The 15,589-nt window shown below is 34.8% G+C and overlaps 1 protein-coding gene across 5 annotated transcripts in view; it reads right to left on the minus strand.

Annotated features, from left to right (window-relative positions):
- LIPI (lipase I) overlaps positions 1–15,589 on the minus strand; it is a 92,702-nt gene that overhangs the window by 32,138 nt on the left and 44,975 nt on the right. For 4 of the 5 annotated variants that reach the window (XM_004092279.2, XM_004092281.2, XM_003263778.3 and 1 more), the window contains 2 exons: positions 11,079–11,190; positions 3,703–3,879 (listed from right to left, as the gene is read on the minus strand). The exons of the other annotated variant lie outside the window; for it this stretch is intronic. In XM_004092279.2, the coding sequence (XP_004092327.2) occupies positions 3,703–3,879; positions 11,079–11,190 (289 nt within the window). The remainder of the gene's footprint in view (positions 1–3,702; positions 3,880–11,078; positions 11,191–15,589) is intronic. 5 annotated transcript variants of the gene reach the window in all.

Below are 15,589 nucleotides of genomic sequence, written 5' to 3' on the forward strand. Positions count from 1 at the left end.
ATTGGAGTCCTGTTAATCTTGTAGGTGCATTTAACAAGAATGGCTATTGCTGTAACATTGAATCTTCTACTCTGTTGATAATTTTTTTGAATATTTGCAGAATTCTCTTCATCATCAAAGTTTTAAAATAAAATTTATAAGAATGGGTCTAAATGTTTGTTCTTTTCATTCTTTTAGTTCCTGGTTTTCAGTTCATCCTTTCCATTTGAGATCTGTATCTTCTTTTCCTCAGTTGAAGGGGAATTTTTTTTATTACATCTGCAGTTAGTTCCTCTGCTGTGTCTCCTCTTCAGCAACATTAGGTATCCAAAATACTGCATTTCAGTTATTGCACCCTAAGACCCTATTTTCTCTATTTTTATATCTCCTTATTCTATGTTATCGCTAAATATATTTTCTATACTATTAGTCAAATCTTTTATTTACTATTTTAATGTTGATACCAAATAACTTTAGTTTTTGTTTTTTTTTTTAACTCAGCCAACCTTCTTTTAACTGCAATCAGTTGTCCCGTCATCTCACTCTTCACCCGTTCTTACATGGATTTTTGTTTTCTTAAATACCATTGAGAACACTGAGCAATGCTTTATGGAACTTTCTCTTGTTTCCTGTTATAAATCTTTTAAAAAGTCAACCTTACTTCTAAATCTTGATTGTTATGCCCTTCTTTCTTGCATTGCTATGCTGCATTAGGCCTCATTTTGTTGTTGTTTTGCTGTGTTTTTCCTGTCCACTTCTGCTTAAATGTTTTTCCTGTCCACTTCTAGTTAAATGACGAAAGTGGTAGCTGCCCTGGCATTTGCCCATGTACACAGAGGGTGGATTATCCTTGGTTCTTTTCACCGAATGGAACTAAATTTCTGTTTCTCATCTTATGTGTTGTTTTATATGCAAATATTCTAGCTAAATTTCTGATATCTGGCCAAGATTTACATTGTGTGTTGCCTCTGGACTGAGGAGGAAATTCTCTTGTATTTATGATACGATAGGGAGAAAACTTCATCCTTGGATAATATAAATTCTTTAAATTGAAATCCCAGGAAGAAAGCATGCACTACCACTTCTAGACATCTCTATTTATACTCCAACTTTACATTTAGAAGGTATTAATAAGGCAGCTAGGGGACAACAACCCCTGTTACAATTATGCAAAACTCCTGGCCCCTTTACAGCCTAGCCTTAGTGGACTACAAATATAATTTCTATTCTTTTGTTTAGTGGAGGCTTTGCATCTTCAAAATAATAGTCAGCGGTTCGGGGACTAGAGGAGGGATAGCATTAGGAGAAATACCTAATGTAGATGACAGGTTGATGGGTGCAGCAAACCACCATCGCACATGTATACCTATGTAACAAACCTGCACATTCTGTACGTGTATCCCAAAACTTAAAGTATAATTAAAAAATAGAATAAATTGAAATAACATCGAATAAATAAATGAATACATAAACTAACCTAAAGGAAATAAACAAAAATGTCAGCATATTAGGTCAATGGCTTAATTATAGATTATAATAATTATGTATCATATAAGTATAGTTATAGATTATAGATAATAGATTATATATATATATATATTTTTTTTTGAAACAGTGTCCTGCTCTGTTGCTCAGGCTAGAGCGCAGTGGCACAATTAAGGCTCATGCAGCCTTGACCTCCAGGCTCAAGTGATTTTCTCACCTCAGCCTCCTTAGCAGCTGGGACTACAGGCACACACCATCGTGCATGGCTAATTTTTTAAATTTTTTGTAGAGATAGGATTTTGTCTTGTTGCCCAGTCTGGTCTCAAACTCTTGGCTTCAAGTGATCCTCCCAACTTGGCCTCCAAAAATGCTGGGATTACAGGTGTGAGCCACCACTCTTGGCCAATTTATATACTTATTATTTAGATTTTATATTTATACTATAATTAGTATATTAACTTACACTTATATTTGATATATATTTTAATATCTATCAACTCAATTATTTGCATTATCTGTCCTAGGAAGTATTTCCTGACATCAAGTTCCCTAAGATGTGCATTTTAATCAGCATGCTACTTGAATTTTAATCAGAATCATAGAGTAAAAATTGCTCTGGAAGAGTGTTTTATAGAAACTCTAGAAAAACCCAGAGAAATATGCCTACTCCACAACTGTATATGCTGTTCTAATGACCAGATAATGGAATCCCCAAATACAGTAGCCCTTTACCATTAAAAGTATTAAATGTTTTGGAAAAGAGAGAGTGATGAGAAGCAAAAATAACAATAATAATAATAGATACAGTGATTAGTTGAAGACTGAAAATCTTACAGCTCTGATCCTTCCAGGCATGATCCCTCCCCACTATATATTTTCACAGGGAATGACGTTGCTAATGTTCGTGCCGAAAATGTTCAGATATTTTGGTGTTTTCAAAGGCAAGGAACAATACAATTACTCCTAGATCTTTGCCATTATAGCCACATCTGCTTTATTGACTTTTCAGTAACTAAATAATATCACACCAAAAGTTATAAAATGACTTCCCAACTCTCTTCTGTTGATATAGACCTCATCTAAATGTATATTATTATCATTTATTATTTTTATTTTTACTCTCCACAGGTTCTTGTGTACTATGTTCAACATTGACAAGAAGATAATTAGGAGATAAATATATATAAATACAGGAACATAAAGAGAAATAAAGAGGAAGCACCACAGTCAACTAAAAAAGAGAGATTCCTAGCAATCTACACACCCATTTCTATAGGCTCTCAGCTGATGCTTAGTGTTTGGACAACTCATACATGCAGATTGACAGATGACCAACTTATAAAAGAGATTTTTAATAATTCTTAATGATTTCACAGGGTGTTGTCAATGGACATATGGATTCTTTTAGAGCAAACATGTACATCGATACCATGTGGAACAAGGATAGTGGGAAAACCTCTCATTGTGAGGACGTAGAACTGAGAAGAGCATATTAAATGTGATAAGAAAAACACTTCTGGAGCATGTCGTCTTCAAAAAAATGGTGCCCAGACAGTCAGGATTGTGTTACATTTTAATAGGAATGGGGATATTTGTGATATACTGACAAAGCAAGACAGGTGACTATAAAACTGCAGTGTAAAGTGTCAGCTTCTCCTTGTGCCTTTATAGTAGACATCGAGAACCTCACTCCTGTCAGTGTATTCTTGGGGTTGAATCTCAAGTGATCCATAGGACCTTAGATACAGCAGATGAAAATGGGCTTTTCTGTCCTCCTAAGTAAACAGCAATGAAGTTGAGAGAAAGAAGATATTGCTGGAAGTCATGATAAAGTCTATCTTCTGTGACCATGTTTCCTTAGAGAGTTTTAGACAACGACCCTCAACTAAAAAATTGTGGAAAAGGACGCTCACCAGTCTGTTAATATGTATGTATATGAAAGAAATTACTGGTAAACTTCTAAGGGAGGCATTGGTGTTATTTTTTTTATCTTTATTGTGTCTATGAAATGATTGTGTGTGTTTTTTCTTTGATTAGACAATGAGATTCCCAAATAAATTTTATGAAAGCCAAAAAAACCTTTAAACCTTTTTGAGATTCTAATATTTATGTAAAATATAGTCTGAAATACACAATAAACAGATATTTGAATACATGAATTTTTAAACCATTACTTAACAAACCAATATTTTCAAGTTTAAAAGATAACATGTTGAAATCAAAATTTAATTTTCTTACCTTTCTGGATATGTAAGTGATTTTAACATGAGACTCTGGATCTTGTATGTGCATGTGGAACACTGCAGATTTGAGCTCTGGAAATATGTCAAACCAATGCTTGAAATATTTACAAAGTCATTGTAAAATTGAGCAAGAATCTTGACTTCTTGAAGTTTATAAAATGGTTTGTTCTTTCTAGAGATAAAATTTGATACACTCAGCATATTAATAATTTGAAACCTAATTCAATTCTAAAATCAATATAATCCTAATAAAGGAGGCCACAGAGAACAATATTATAGGGAACAGGCCAAACCAAATATTATTGCAGTATTTATTAAAATAATTAAAACCATAATTTATAACAGAACAAAATAATAAATGCAAAATAATAATAAATGCATTCCCTCATAGAACTATTTCGAAAATGCTTCTTTTGGGAAAAAGTGACATGTCTTTCTGAGTAGATGTCTAGATTGTACATTTGACTAGAATTAGAGAAGTCATCCTATATGTGTTTTTAGACCCTTTAACAACTATCATAGTTCCTTAAACAGACTAGATGCTTAAGAGATAACTTAAAAATATTTTACCAAATATCTTTGACCTAGAGCAATAACTTATAATGGCCTGAGATTCAAAACAGAAATACAGTGTTTAATAAGTACAATTTTCTGTGCATTTACAATGTAACTAAGCTTTACATAACCTCATTTAACTACCTGAAAAACTCCTTTTATTAGGTGCTATGAGTATTACCATTTTACAGATAAGAAAACTGAGCATCAGAGCATATAAATGTCTTTCCCAAAGCCACACAGCTAATAGTGCTCCTCACTGCTCTGCTCAATTTCTCATCCCTATGTGCCAGAAATGTGGGTCCCTGGAGTCATTTATCTCAACCTGGGCTTTCATGACCCCAAGAGGAACTCCAGCTACTCTATTGCACTTTTTCTCACTAGATAAAACTGATGGCAAAGAGGAGAAAGAGAAGGAGAAGGAGGAGGAAGAGGTGTAGGAGGAAGAGATGAAGGAAGAGGAAGAAAAGTAGAAGGCGGAGGTGGAGGAGAAGAAGGAGAAAGGGAAGGGACTAAAGAAGAGGACAGAAGTGAAGGAAAAAAAATTAAAAAAAAATCAGTTTAAAGAAGTTTCTCTTTTGAGCCAACAACAACTTGGTTAATCAAAGGTGACAATCACACAGAGAACAGCTGAAGAGCAACCAGTAGGGCACTCAGCACTCCCTGCCATCTCATATTTTTTCCTGCTCTCTTTTTGATTCCTTGCAGCAGTCAGACACCAAAAAAAGGACATGATCATTCCGCTCAAAGTCCATTTCTGCTACCTCCTGGCAGGGTTACCACCTTCTTTTTCACAGACTATAATGTCATTAGATATATCACTAATGTCTTTCCATGAACATATCCAAATTTTTCAGCGATAATTCAAATTCAACATATCCAGATAGGAATGTGTTATCTTTCCATACAAACTCACAGCCACACCAGTGGTTTCAATTACCAACAGTTTGCTCATGACTACAAAATCTCTACCTTCAGCTAAGGCCTGTATGCTAAGTTATAGTTACATGTATCCACTGTCATTCATCGTGTCCATGTGGATATCTTAAGGATGCCTGAAGCTCACTAGGTTCAATTCTAAATGACTCATCTTCTCCAACACTTTCTCCAACCAAAAAAAAAAATACTAAAACTAAAACTTATATTGTCTCAGAGTATTAAATGGCACCATCACCTATTGCCCAAGTCAAAGAACTAGGATTCACCCTTGATAGCACCCTTCTTTCAACCTCCACATTCAATCTATCAGAAATTTCTATTGACTTTACCTCTGAAATATCAAAACTGATTTGAATCCCTCATTTTTCCATTTCAACTATAAACCTTCAAACCCAGGACACCACTGTGTCATGTCTATATTCCTGCAACAGCATCTTGCTTTGTATCTCTCCAATCCACTGTGGTTAAATTGTTTTTCCAAAAGAAAAATCCAACCGTGGCCTCAACCTGATTGCCACAACTAAAATACTCCAGTGGTTTTCCTGTGCCCAGTGAATAAAATATAAATTCTGGAACATGGCCTATGAGTTCTAATTTCTGTAATATATCTAAGTGTTCTCTAGATTTCTCCTCTCTTTCTTGCTTTCCCAGTCTCTATTCTTTATTCTTTTTTTTTTTTTTTTTTTTGAGATGGAGTCTCGCTGTCACCCAGGCTGGAGTGCAGTGGTGAAATCTCAGCTCACTGAAACCTCCATCTCCCAGGTTCAAGTGATTCTCCTGCCTCAGCCTCCTGAACAGCTGGGACTACAGGCGTGCGCAACCACACCCAGCTAGTTTTTGTATTTTTAATAGAGACAGGGTTTCACCATATTGGCCAGGCTGGCCTCGAACTCCTGACCTTGTGATCCGCTCGCCTCGGACTACCACAGTGCTGAGATTACAAGCACGAGCCACCACACCCGGCCCTAGCCTCTATTCTTAAACACACTAAACTGCCTTCAGCTCCTGAAGTGGGTCATGCTTCTCTACACTTCAAATTTTCTGTATTTATTGGTCTTTCTGCCTGGAATGCAGCAGGGCAATGACTCCTGTTCACCATTTAGGACTCGACTAATATAAGCATCAACAGAGAAACTTTCAGTCACCCCACTAATTTACATCCCCTATTTTAATTTTCTATATACACTATGATTTATGTCAAGACATTTTTTCATGAACATATTTTACCTATATAATTTTATAATTATTTGACTATCCTTGTATGTCTCATTATGCTACAAGCTTAATGAAGGTAAGACCATGACTGATTTTCTCACCACAGTATCCCCAGCACTTAACACAGTGCCTGGCTCAGTGTAGATACTGATTAAAAATTGTTTGAATAGTAGAATGATGGACATCATTGTTTTATTTTTATTGTTAATTTAAAATCTATCTGCTACAGACATCTAATTTATATAAGAGCAGACATTTAATTTGTCCAGAATTGTATCCCCTATTGCTAGCACAGATCCGGGTCGATAGAAGAACTCAATAATTTGTAATGAATGGATTAAATTGGATTCTCTCCATGTATCTTTTAGCTCAGTATAATAGCATTATACTTTTTAAATAGTCACAAAGCTCAAAACTTGAAGTCACTCTAGATTGGTTTCTTTCCTTAACGTTCACTTATTCAATTAACCATGCAAACACACAACACGTCTATTCTAAAGCCCCAAAACCTCTAGAATCTCCCTTACCCTGTGTTTTTATTCCCACTGACTTGGATCCAGGCTCACATTATCTTTCATATGAATTATCACAGTAACTACTTCTGTAGCCTCCTATCTCATGTCTTGCTCCCTCTAATCTCTCCATTACTCATATGTCTGGGCCATCTTTCTATCCTGAATCTCCAATATTGATATTTCCCATTTAACATTCTATATTGGCATATTAATATATCTGGTCCAATGAATCATTAGTAGCATAGAAAAAATAACATTCAGTATAAAAATCAGGATGCAGAACACATTTCAATCAGATCCTAATTTTGCTAAATAAAAAAATCATATGTCTGCACATAGGTGCATGTACAAGGAGGAGGAAGGGGAAGAATGATTATAAACCAAATGCAAAGTGTAGGTATTCCTGGATGGTATAATTATAGTTGATCCCTATTTTCTATTATGTAATATTATACATTTTCTACAGTGAGTAAATATTCCTGTTTCCATTTTTAAAAGGAAAATAAAAGATCATTTAAAATTCTTTGACTCCTGTGCCATCTTAAAGACAATTAAAATCCCAAAACATAATTAAATGTATAATCATGTGCTGCGTAATGATGTTTTTGTCAACAAAGGACTGAATATATGACAATGGTCCCATAAGATTATCACACTATATTTTCACTGTACCTTTTTCTATGCTTAGATATTTTTACATAGACAAATATTTACCATTGTGTTACAATTGCCTCCAGTATTCGATACTGTAGCGTGCTGTACAGGTTTGTAACTTATTGCTTCTAGGTTATAAACCTATGCTACACTCCATACAGCCTACGTGTGTAGCAGGCTATGCCATCTAAGTTTGTACTCTATAATGTCCAAGCAATGACAAAATCATCAAAATATGCATTTCTCAGGGGATATTCCCATTGTTAAATGATGAATGACTGTATTAGCAAATAATTATTAATAGAAAAACAGTAAACCCATTAGCCAAGATTAGGTGGACAGATTATAACACATGTGTATATGTTCCCATATTTTATATTCCTTCACAACAATGCACTAATCCAAGTATCTGAATAAAATTAATCACTATTTCATGCTGTTCCACATAGAATATAATGTTTGTAAATTAACTCAAGACCAACAGTTTCTTTGCCTTCTGAACAAAATTGAAACACCTGTTCTAGGCCTGTGTTCATGTGCAGTTTTTGAATTTGGATACTGTATTAGTCTGTTCTCATGTGGCTATGGAGAAATACCCAAGACTTGGTAATTTATAAAGAAAAGAGGTTTAACTGACTCAACAGTTCTGCATTGCTTGGGAGGCCTCAGGAAACTTACAAACATGGCGGAAGGGAAAGCAACATGACCTACTGCATATGGTGGCAGGAGAGAGAAGGATGAGAATCGAGCAAATAGAGAAGCCCCATATAAAACCATCAGATCTCTTGAGAACTTACTATCAAGAGAATAATATGGGGGAAACCACCCCTGTGATTCAATTGTCTCCACCTGGTCCTGCCCTTGACACGTGGGGATTATTACAATTCAAAGTGAGACTTGGGTAGGAACACAGAGTTAAACCAAATCATTCCACCCCTGGCCTTCCCAAATCTCATGTTCTCACATTTCAAAACACAATTATGCATTTCCGACAGTCCCCCAAAGTCTTAACTCATTCCAATATTAACCTAAAAGTCCAAGTCCAAAGTCTCATTTGAGACAAGGTTAGTCCCTTCCACCTATGAGCCTGTAAAATCAAAAACGAGTTAGTTACTTCCTAGATACAATGGGGGTACAAGCATTGGATAAATACACCCATTCCAAATGAGAGCAATTGGCCAAAACGAAGGGGCTACAGGCCCCATCCAAGTCTGAAATCCAATAGGGCAGTCATTAAACCTTAAAGTTCCAAAATGATCCCCTTTAACTCATGTCTCACATCCAGGACATGCTGATGCAAGAGGTGAGCTCCCATAGCCTTGGGCAGCTCCACTCCTGTGGCTTTGCAGTGTTCAGCCCCTCTTCCAGCTGCATTCATGGCTAGCATTTGGTGTCTGCAGGTTTTCCAGGTGCATGGTGCAAGCTGTCAGTGGATCTACCAATCTAGAGTCTGGAGGAATGTAGCCTTTTTTCACAGCTCCACGAGGCAGTGCCCCAGTGGGAACTCTGTATAGGGCTCCAATCCCACATTTCCCTTCCACACTGCCCTAGCAGAGGTTCTCCATGAGGGCTCTGCCCCTGCACCAGATTTCTGCTGGGAGCTCCACACACCCTCTGAAATCTAGGTGGAGGTTCCCAAACCTCAATTCTTGTCTTCTGCAACCTACAGGACCAACAAGAATAGTATGGGGGAACCACTCTCATGATTTAATTATCTCAACCTGGTCCAATCCTTGACACGTGGGGATTACTACAATTCAAGGTGAGATTTGGGTGGGGACAAACAGCCAAACCATATCAGGTACTCTCCTATCTCTAGGTTTTTGATACATCCTTCCTGTTCCCTGACTGTATTGCCTTGCTTTCAAATACTTCCTTGATTCTTCTCTGTGCTCCAACAGTACATTAAGTGACCTTCTTTTATAAAACATTTTACTAAAAGCTACAATTATGCATGAGTCTCCAGTATTCTGTGACTTTCTTGAGAACAAAATACTGTCTGTGTCAGTTTGGATCCCCATTATTTTTGAGAAATGCCTGAATAAGTTTGATGCTGAATAATTCGAATAAGTAATTGAACCAATTTAATAGCCAAAAATCATGTTTTTGATAAGAATAAATAATAGATCATGTGTGAATGTATATGTATATACATAGATAAATACAATTGTAAGCAGTTTAAAGTAATGAACAATTATGGAATAATATTAGTTATTATTTTAAAATATTCAGTGTTCAAAATTAGGTGAAAAGGGCCGAAAAGTTTCTCTCAATAAAAGATGGGTCTTGAAGAAAGTCAAGAATTTGGATTGAAATTTTTGTTTAATTTCTTTTCTCTTCTTTGGGTGACTGAAGGTTAGTTTAAAAAGGGAAAGGAAAACGGGTAATTGTTACTCTTTCACTACCAGTTCTATACAACTGTTAAATCATCTGCAATGTCTTTATTAACTTTAAGAAAATTACATTTATACAATCTAATATTAAACATATGTTTATCCAAGATTTTAAACATTTTTCTGGACTTGTAACCCAGGATATTATCTCTAAGGATAATCATGGCATCCCATGATGGAATGGTTTTTATGTTACTTCAGTACACAGGTATTTTATATTTTCGTTATGGTGAACTTATCATTATTTTCTTTGTAGATTCCAATGTTTGAAAGGTTTATCTACTATTATGAGCTATGGCTACTTTTTATATTTTAATATCGTTTCAGATTTTACCTGTGCTAATAATACTGTAACATTAAATACTTTCACTGCCATTGTTTGTGAATGTGCATATAAATAAGTAGTCAGGGACTTTCTCCGGGCTCACAGAGTTTGGATGTCACTGTGTACTCGGGTCCAAGGTCCATCACACATTAGTTTAGTTAATTAGTTAATTCATGTACTGTAACTACCTATACTGTGACAGCAGTAAATGTTGGAAATACCAACCGTGCTTCCTGAAACCCTAATGTGTTCAATAACCATCAAAACTTAAGCCAAATTGCTCTGTCTATTCACAACAAAATACACTTTTATATTTCTTTTAATCACTAGATATGGTGCCTGTGAGCCTTTTGAAAATCGTTTCATTAATTAATGGCTAGTTAGAAGTCTAGCACAGCAGGTTGGAAACCACAACTATATAGTAGTGTGCCCGTTTATATCATTCTTTTATTTAAGAAAAAAATAATTTTCTAGTTTAAGAATTTATTAAACACAGAAATATATATTCAACAAGCTCAAGCCACCATCTCCTGATACTGTTATAACTTTTAAAGTCACTAGTTGTTTAGAGTAAGGGAGCCTCTTTAACATATGTTATCTTTCTCTGTAAAATAAAGGAATTAGAATATAACATATGAGATCCTTTTAACATTCAACATTTTAAGACTCTCTAGATTAAAAATAAACTATACTATTTAAATTATCTGTTGAATGGGATACTGAAGAAAGCAAAACACTGAATATATGAGAGAAGAAAATAGTAAATTTTACTTACTCATAAAGCCTTGGCTCTTCAATCATTCCAAGCTGGTTTAATAATTTAAATGAAAACGAGCCATCCATCATAGTTTTATCTGGAACAATTATACTGAGAACAAAATAATAGGCTACAAAATAAAAATGTATAATGCAACTCACATTATTTTTTAATTTTTGGTTTTGGCACATATTCAGATATATATGTGTATGTATAGATAGATACGTAATCTAGGCTCATATTACATATGCAAATAATATTATTGAGAGGACTCATTTGGTAAATGGGTAATATGTTTTACCTTTTGTTTGTCAATTTTTGACTACTCTTAAACATGAGAGATGAAAAAGCCTGCCAGCTAGTAATGGGTATGGTGAAGTATTGAACAAATAGCTCCTAAATACTGGCTTGTCTGAAAACCAAAACTTTTCAGAAATTAGGCCAATTAAGCAACTTTTACTTTTCAATAGCAGATCTAAGGTAAATATGATAAGATTTCTTAATTATCTGATTAATAGTACCAGCTATTGCTTGCCAAACGTAAGTCCTAATTTCACTGGCTGTTCAAGAATGACTGTGAAATATTTATAAGGTAAGTTCATAGTAGTTCTTATTCAAATTGCCTTTACTAAACTTTGGTAGAGTATATCTTTCACAGGCAACGATGCTGAACTCACTTCTATATATTGCCAGGCCTGTACAGGAAATTTTGACTACAGGAGTTATCCCAAGTTTGTTGCATCCCCCTTCTAGAACAGAACGGATTATAATTGGATTTTCCCCATTTCTGACACAAGAGGTATAAGGAGACACTTCTCACTTTGAAGTTACTTCACAGCCTTAGGCAAAGTACTTTGATTCACCTTGCCCATAAAAATGGGCATTCAGACTTGCCCAGATTATTTCTGACAGCATAGAATATTGAGATGTTACAGATTAAGCCAACCTCCCACTATAAGTACATGGAAATGCTAGGTGTATAATCCATGTTTCAATATGCAACCAAGCTCGGAAGAAGGAAGGGGAAGTGTCAGAAAGCAGAAACAAAGAGAAATTAAAGCCAAGGCCAGAAGAACTGAAGCCCTGGACCCCTCTGGGACTTCAGAGCCTGTTGTAGCATGAAGATGGAGGCTGAAGTGTCAACCTCCATGCAGGAACAGGAGACATGATGCTAAAGGACAAAGCTGAAATGGAGGTCCCTGCACAGAGCCATAAACCTCATAATTGAAATTCCCTGACCCATCATTGAAAGAGGAACCAGGAAAATTCTTCTTATTTTTTCAGTCTCGGTCTTAGGTGAAAACATAAATTGTTTCTTGAGATTAAATAAAACTCCAGGAAACATGAAATTTAAGTTTACACTAGTTATATGTTGAAAGACCCCCATAAATTTACATTACAATGCTTCAAGATTGTGGTAACATGATTCTGAAAAAAGAAAATCTGACTTGCTCTGAAGGGGAACTTTGAAGAAGAACTGATTTCTGAGAGTTTTCTATATCAAAGATAGACATGAATCTCTATTTTGAAATAGCACAAATAGTTTTTTTATTAATTTTTAATCCAGACTTGAACAAACTATTGAGACTGGAAAATAACAATATAAAAAAATAGATCAATGAATACATTCAGTCTGATGAAATGATAGATTATCTTCATGGAAAAATTAGATTGAAGATAAATGAAAAAAAATGTATCTGCAAACGAGAGAATTCGTATTTTCAATGTGCTGAGCATATAAACTTTCAATATAGAATTCTGTCCTAAACTATCTTTTCATTCCTGACTGAGGGAAGGATAAGGACATTTTCAGGAAAGACAAAAAGAAAAAAGAAAAAGACTGAGAAAGACTACTATTGAAAAGCTATTACTAGGATATACTTCAGCAAGAAAAACGTTAAACCCAGAAGGAAGGAGTTGAAGGAGGGGATAAGACAAAATGTAGAAAACTGAAATTGGTAAATATAAGGAAGTATTTGATGATACTATTTATAATTAATATGTATTATTAAATGAGAAATGGAAGTAAACTACTACAGGATATAATATTGAAGATAGAAAAGAAGAATAAAGATTCTAAGGCTCTCTGAGGCAACTTGTAGCTGTGACAGAGCCTGATAAAATAGTTTGTGAAGCAAGATCCATATTCATGTATAAATGCATAAAAAGCAAAAAGTTAGTCGCTGAGAAAATACGATGTCCCGAAAGTTTTACGCATCTAAAAATCACAGCCTTAGAATATCTAAAGCCAATACCTAAACAGGGGAACTGCCCGCTAAAATAAAAGTTTTAAATAGATCTCAGATTTTGACACAAGACATACAATGTCCAAGATATGATCAAAAATTGCCCATAATACCAAGAACAAAGAAAATCACAGCATTGTTAAATTACCTGATGCTAACCCTGAGATAAATTAGATGCTGAGATTATCTGACATTTATTTTAAAGGAGCCATCACAATAATGATTCAAAGTTAACATGTCTCTTGAAAAAATGAGAAAAAATTAAAACCTTAGCAAAGAAAAAAAAGTTGTAAAAGAAAAAAAGAAATTACAGAAACAAAGGTGGCCCCATCGTGCAATGAATAGTGTATTGAACTTCCAAAATTACAGAAACAAAAAATACAATTGCAGATACAAAACTCACAGGATATCCTCAATAGTGAGTGGAGATAATAAAAGAAGAAATCAGTGAACTTGAGGGCCAATCAATCTTAATGACAGAGAGAAAAAGATGGAAAAAAAAATGAACAAAGCCTCAGGGATCTGTGGGACTATAATAAAAGACGTAATATTTGTGGTATTAGAGTGTCAGAAAGAGAAAAGAGTGTGGCGCTGTGACATGATGGCTGAAAACTTTCTAAATTTGGTGAAAAAAATAAACACAGACTGAAAAAGCTAAGTGAACCTGAAATATAATAAACCTCATGAAATTCCAACCAAGAGACATCATAATAAAACTTTAAAAGTAAAAACAAAGAAATAAAGTCTTGAAAGCAACCAGAAAGAAATGATGCATTACCTACAGGAGAACACCAGTTTGAATCATAATGGATTTCACATCTGAAAGTCATGGAGGTCAAAAGAAAATATAACATTTTTCAAGTTCTGAAAGAAAATACTGCCAACCTCAAATCTTACATCCAACAAAACTGTCCTTTGAGAATGAAGGGGAAATAGAGACATTCTCAGACAAAGAAACAGTAAAAAACAAATCTCACTAGCAGGATTATCCTTAGAGATTGTCAGAAGTAATTTCTTCATACAGAAAAGAATTGATGAAATAATCATGAATCATTATGAAGAAAGAATGAACAATGGGAAGAGAATAAATACGGTACATACAATAGGTTATTTTTTTCTCATTGATTTTGTAAATGTTAAGGACTGAAACAAAAATTATTACACAATCTAATATTCAAAATCATGATAATTAAACGTGGGGAATGTAAACGGGCCTACATGGAAGTGAGGTTTCCACATTTTACTTGAAATGGTTAAATGTTGGAATCATTAAACAGTGATAAATAATGTATGCATGTTCTAATTGTTGTAGGCCTCCCCAAATATATCCTTGTCCCAATCCCTGGAACCTACAAGTATGTTATCTTATATAGCAAAGGATAATTAAGACTGCAAATAAAATTAGAGTTGCTAACCAGCTGTTCTCAGAATAGCGACATTATATTGAATTATCTAGGTGGACCCAACGTAATCACAAGGGGCCTTAAAAGAGGAAGAGGAAGACAAAAGAGGAGAATCAGAAACAGAGATGTGGTGCAGAAAAAGGGTCAAAATGATATAATATGAAGACTCAGCCCACTAATGTGAATGAAAAGGCCACAAGCCAATGAATATGAACAATTTCTAGAGCTGGACAAGTTAAGAAAGTATATTCTCCCCTGAGCCTCCAGAAAGGAATGCACCTGCTAACACCTTGACTTTAGCACAGTGACATCTGTATTAGACTTCTGGACTACCGAACTTTAAGATAATACATTTGTATTGTTTTAAGCCACCAAATCTGTGGTAATTTGTTAGGGTAGTTATAGAAAATCAATATACATTTTGATACAAATAATGTGATACAGCTATAAAAAACATATACAAGTGGAAAAGTGGCTTCTAAATTAGAAATGGGAAGAAGCTGGAAGAATTTTTAGGAACATAATAGGAAAACCTAGATTTCCTTGAATAAATTGTTAGTAGAAATGTGCTAGTAAGGACACAGGAGGAAATAAGGAACATGGCAGAGAAAATACACATTGCAAAAAGGCTGTTGGTGAGAAATATGGATGTCTAATGGAATGAATAAGGATGTTAATCTTGCCATTGTTGAGGACTCAGATGGAAATTAGAAATATATTATTGGAAACTGGTAGAAAAAGAATCCTCACTACGTCGTGGCAGGTAGCTTAGTGGAATTATGTACTGCAATTTATGTGGAAAGCAGAAATTGTAAATTAAGAAATCGGAAATTTAACCAAGGGGATTTATAAGACAGGGGTTGAAAGTGTGGCCACATTT

The sequence above is a fragment of the Nomascus leucogenys genome, chromosome 25, assembly GCF_006542625.1.
Source record: "Nomascus leucogenys isolate Asia chromosome 25, Asia_NLE_v1, whole genome shotgun sequence".
NCBI classification, from domain to species: Eukaryota; Metazoa; Chordata; class Mammalia; order Primates; family Hylobatidae; genus Nomascus; species Nomascus leucogenys.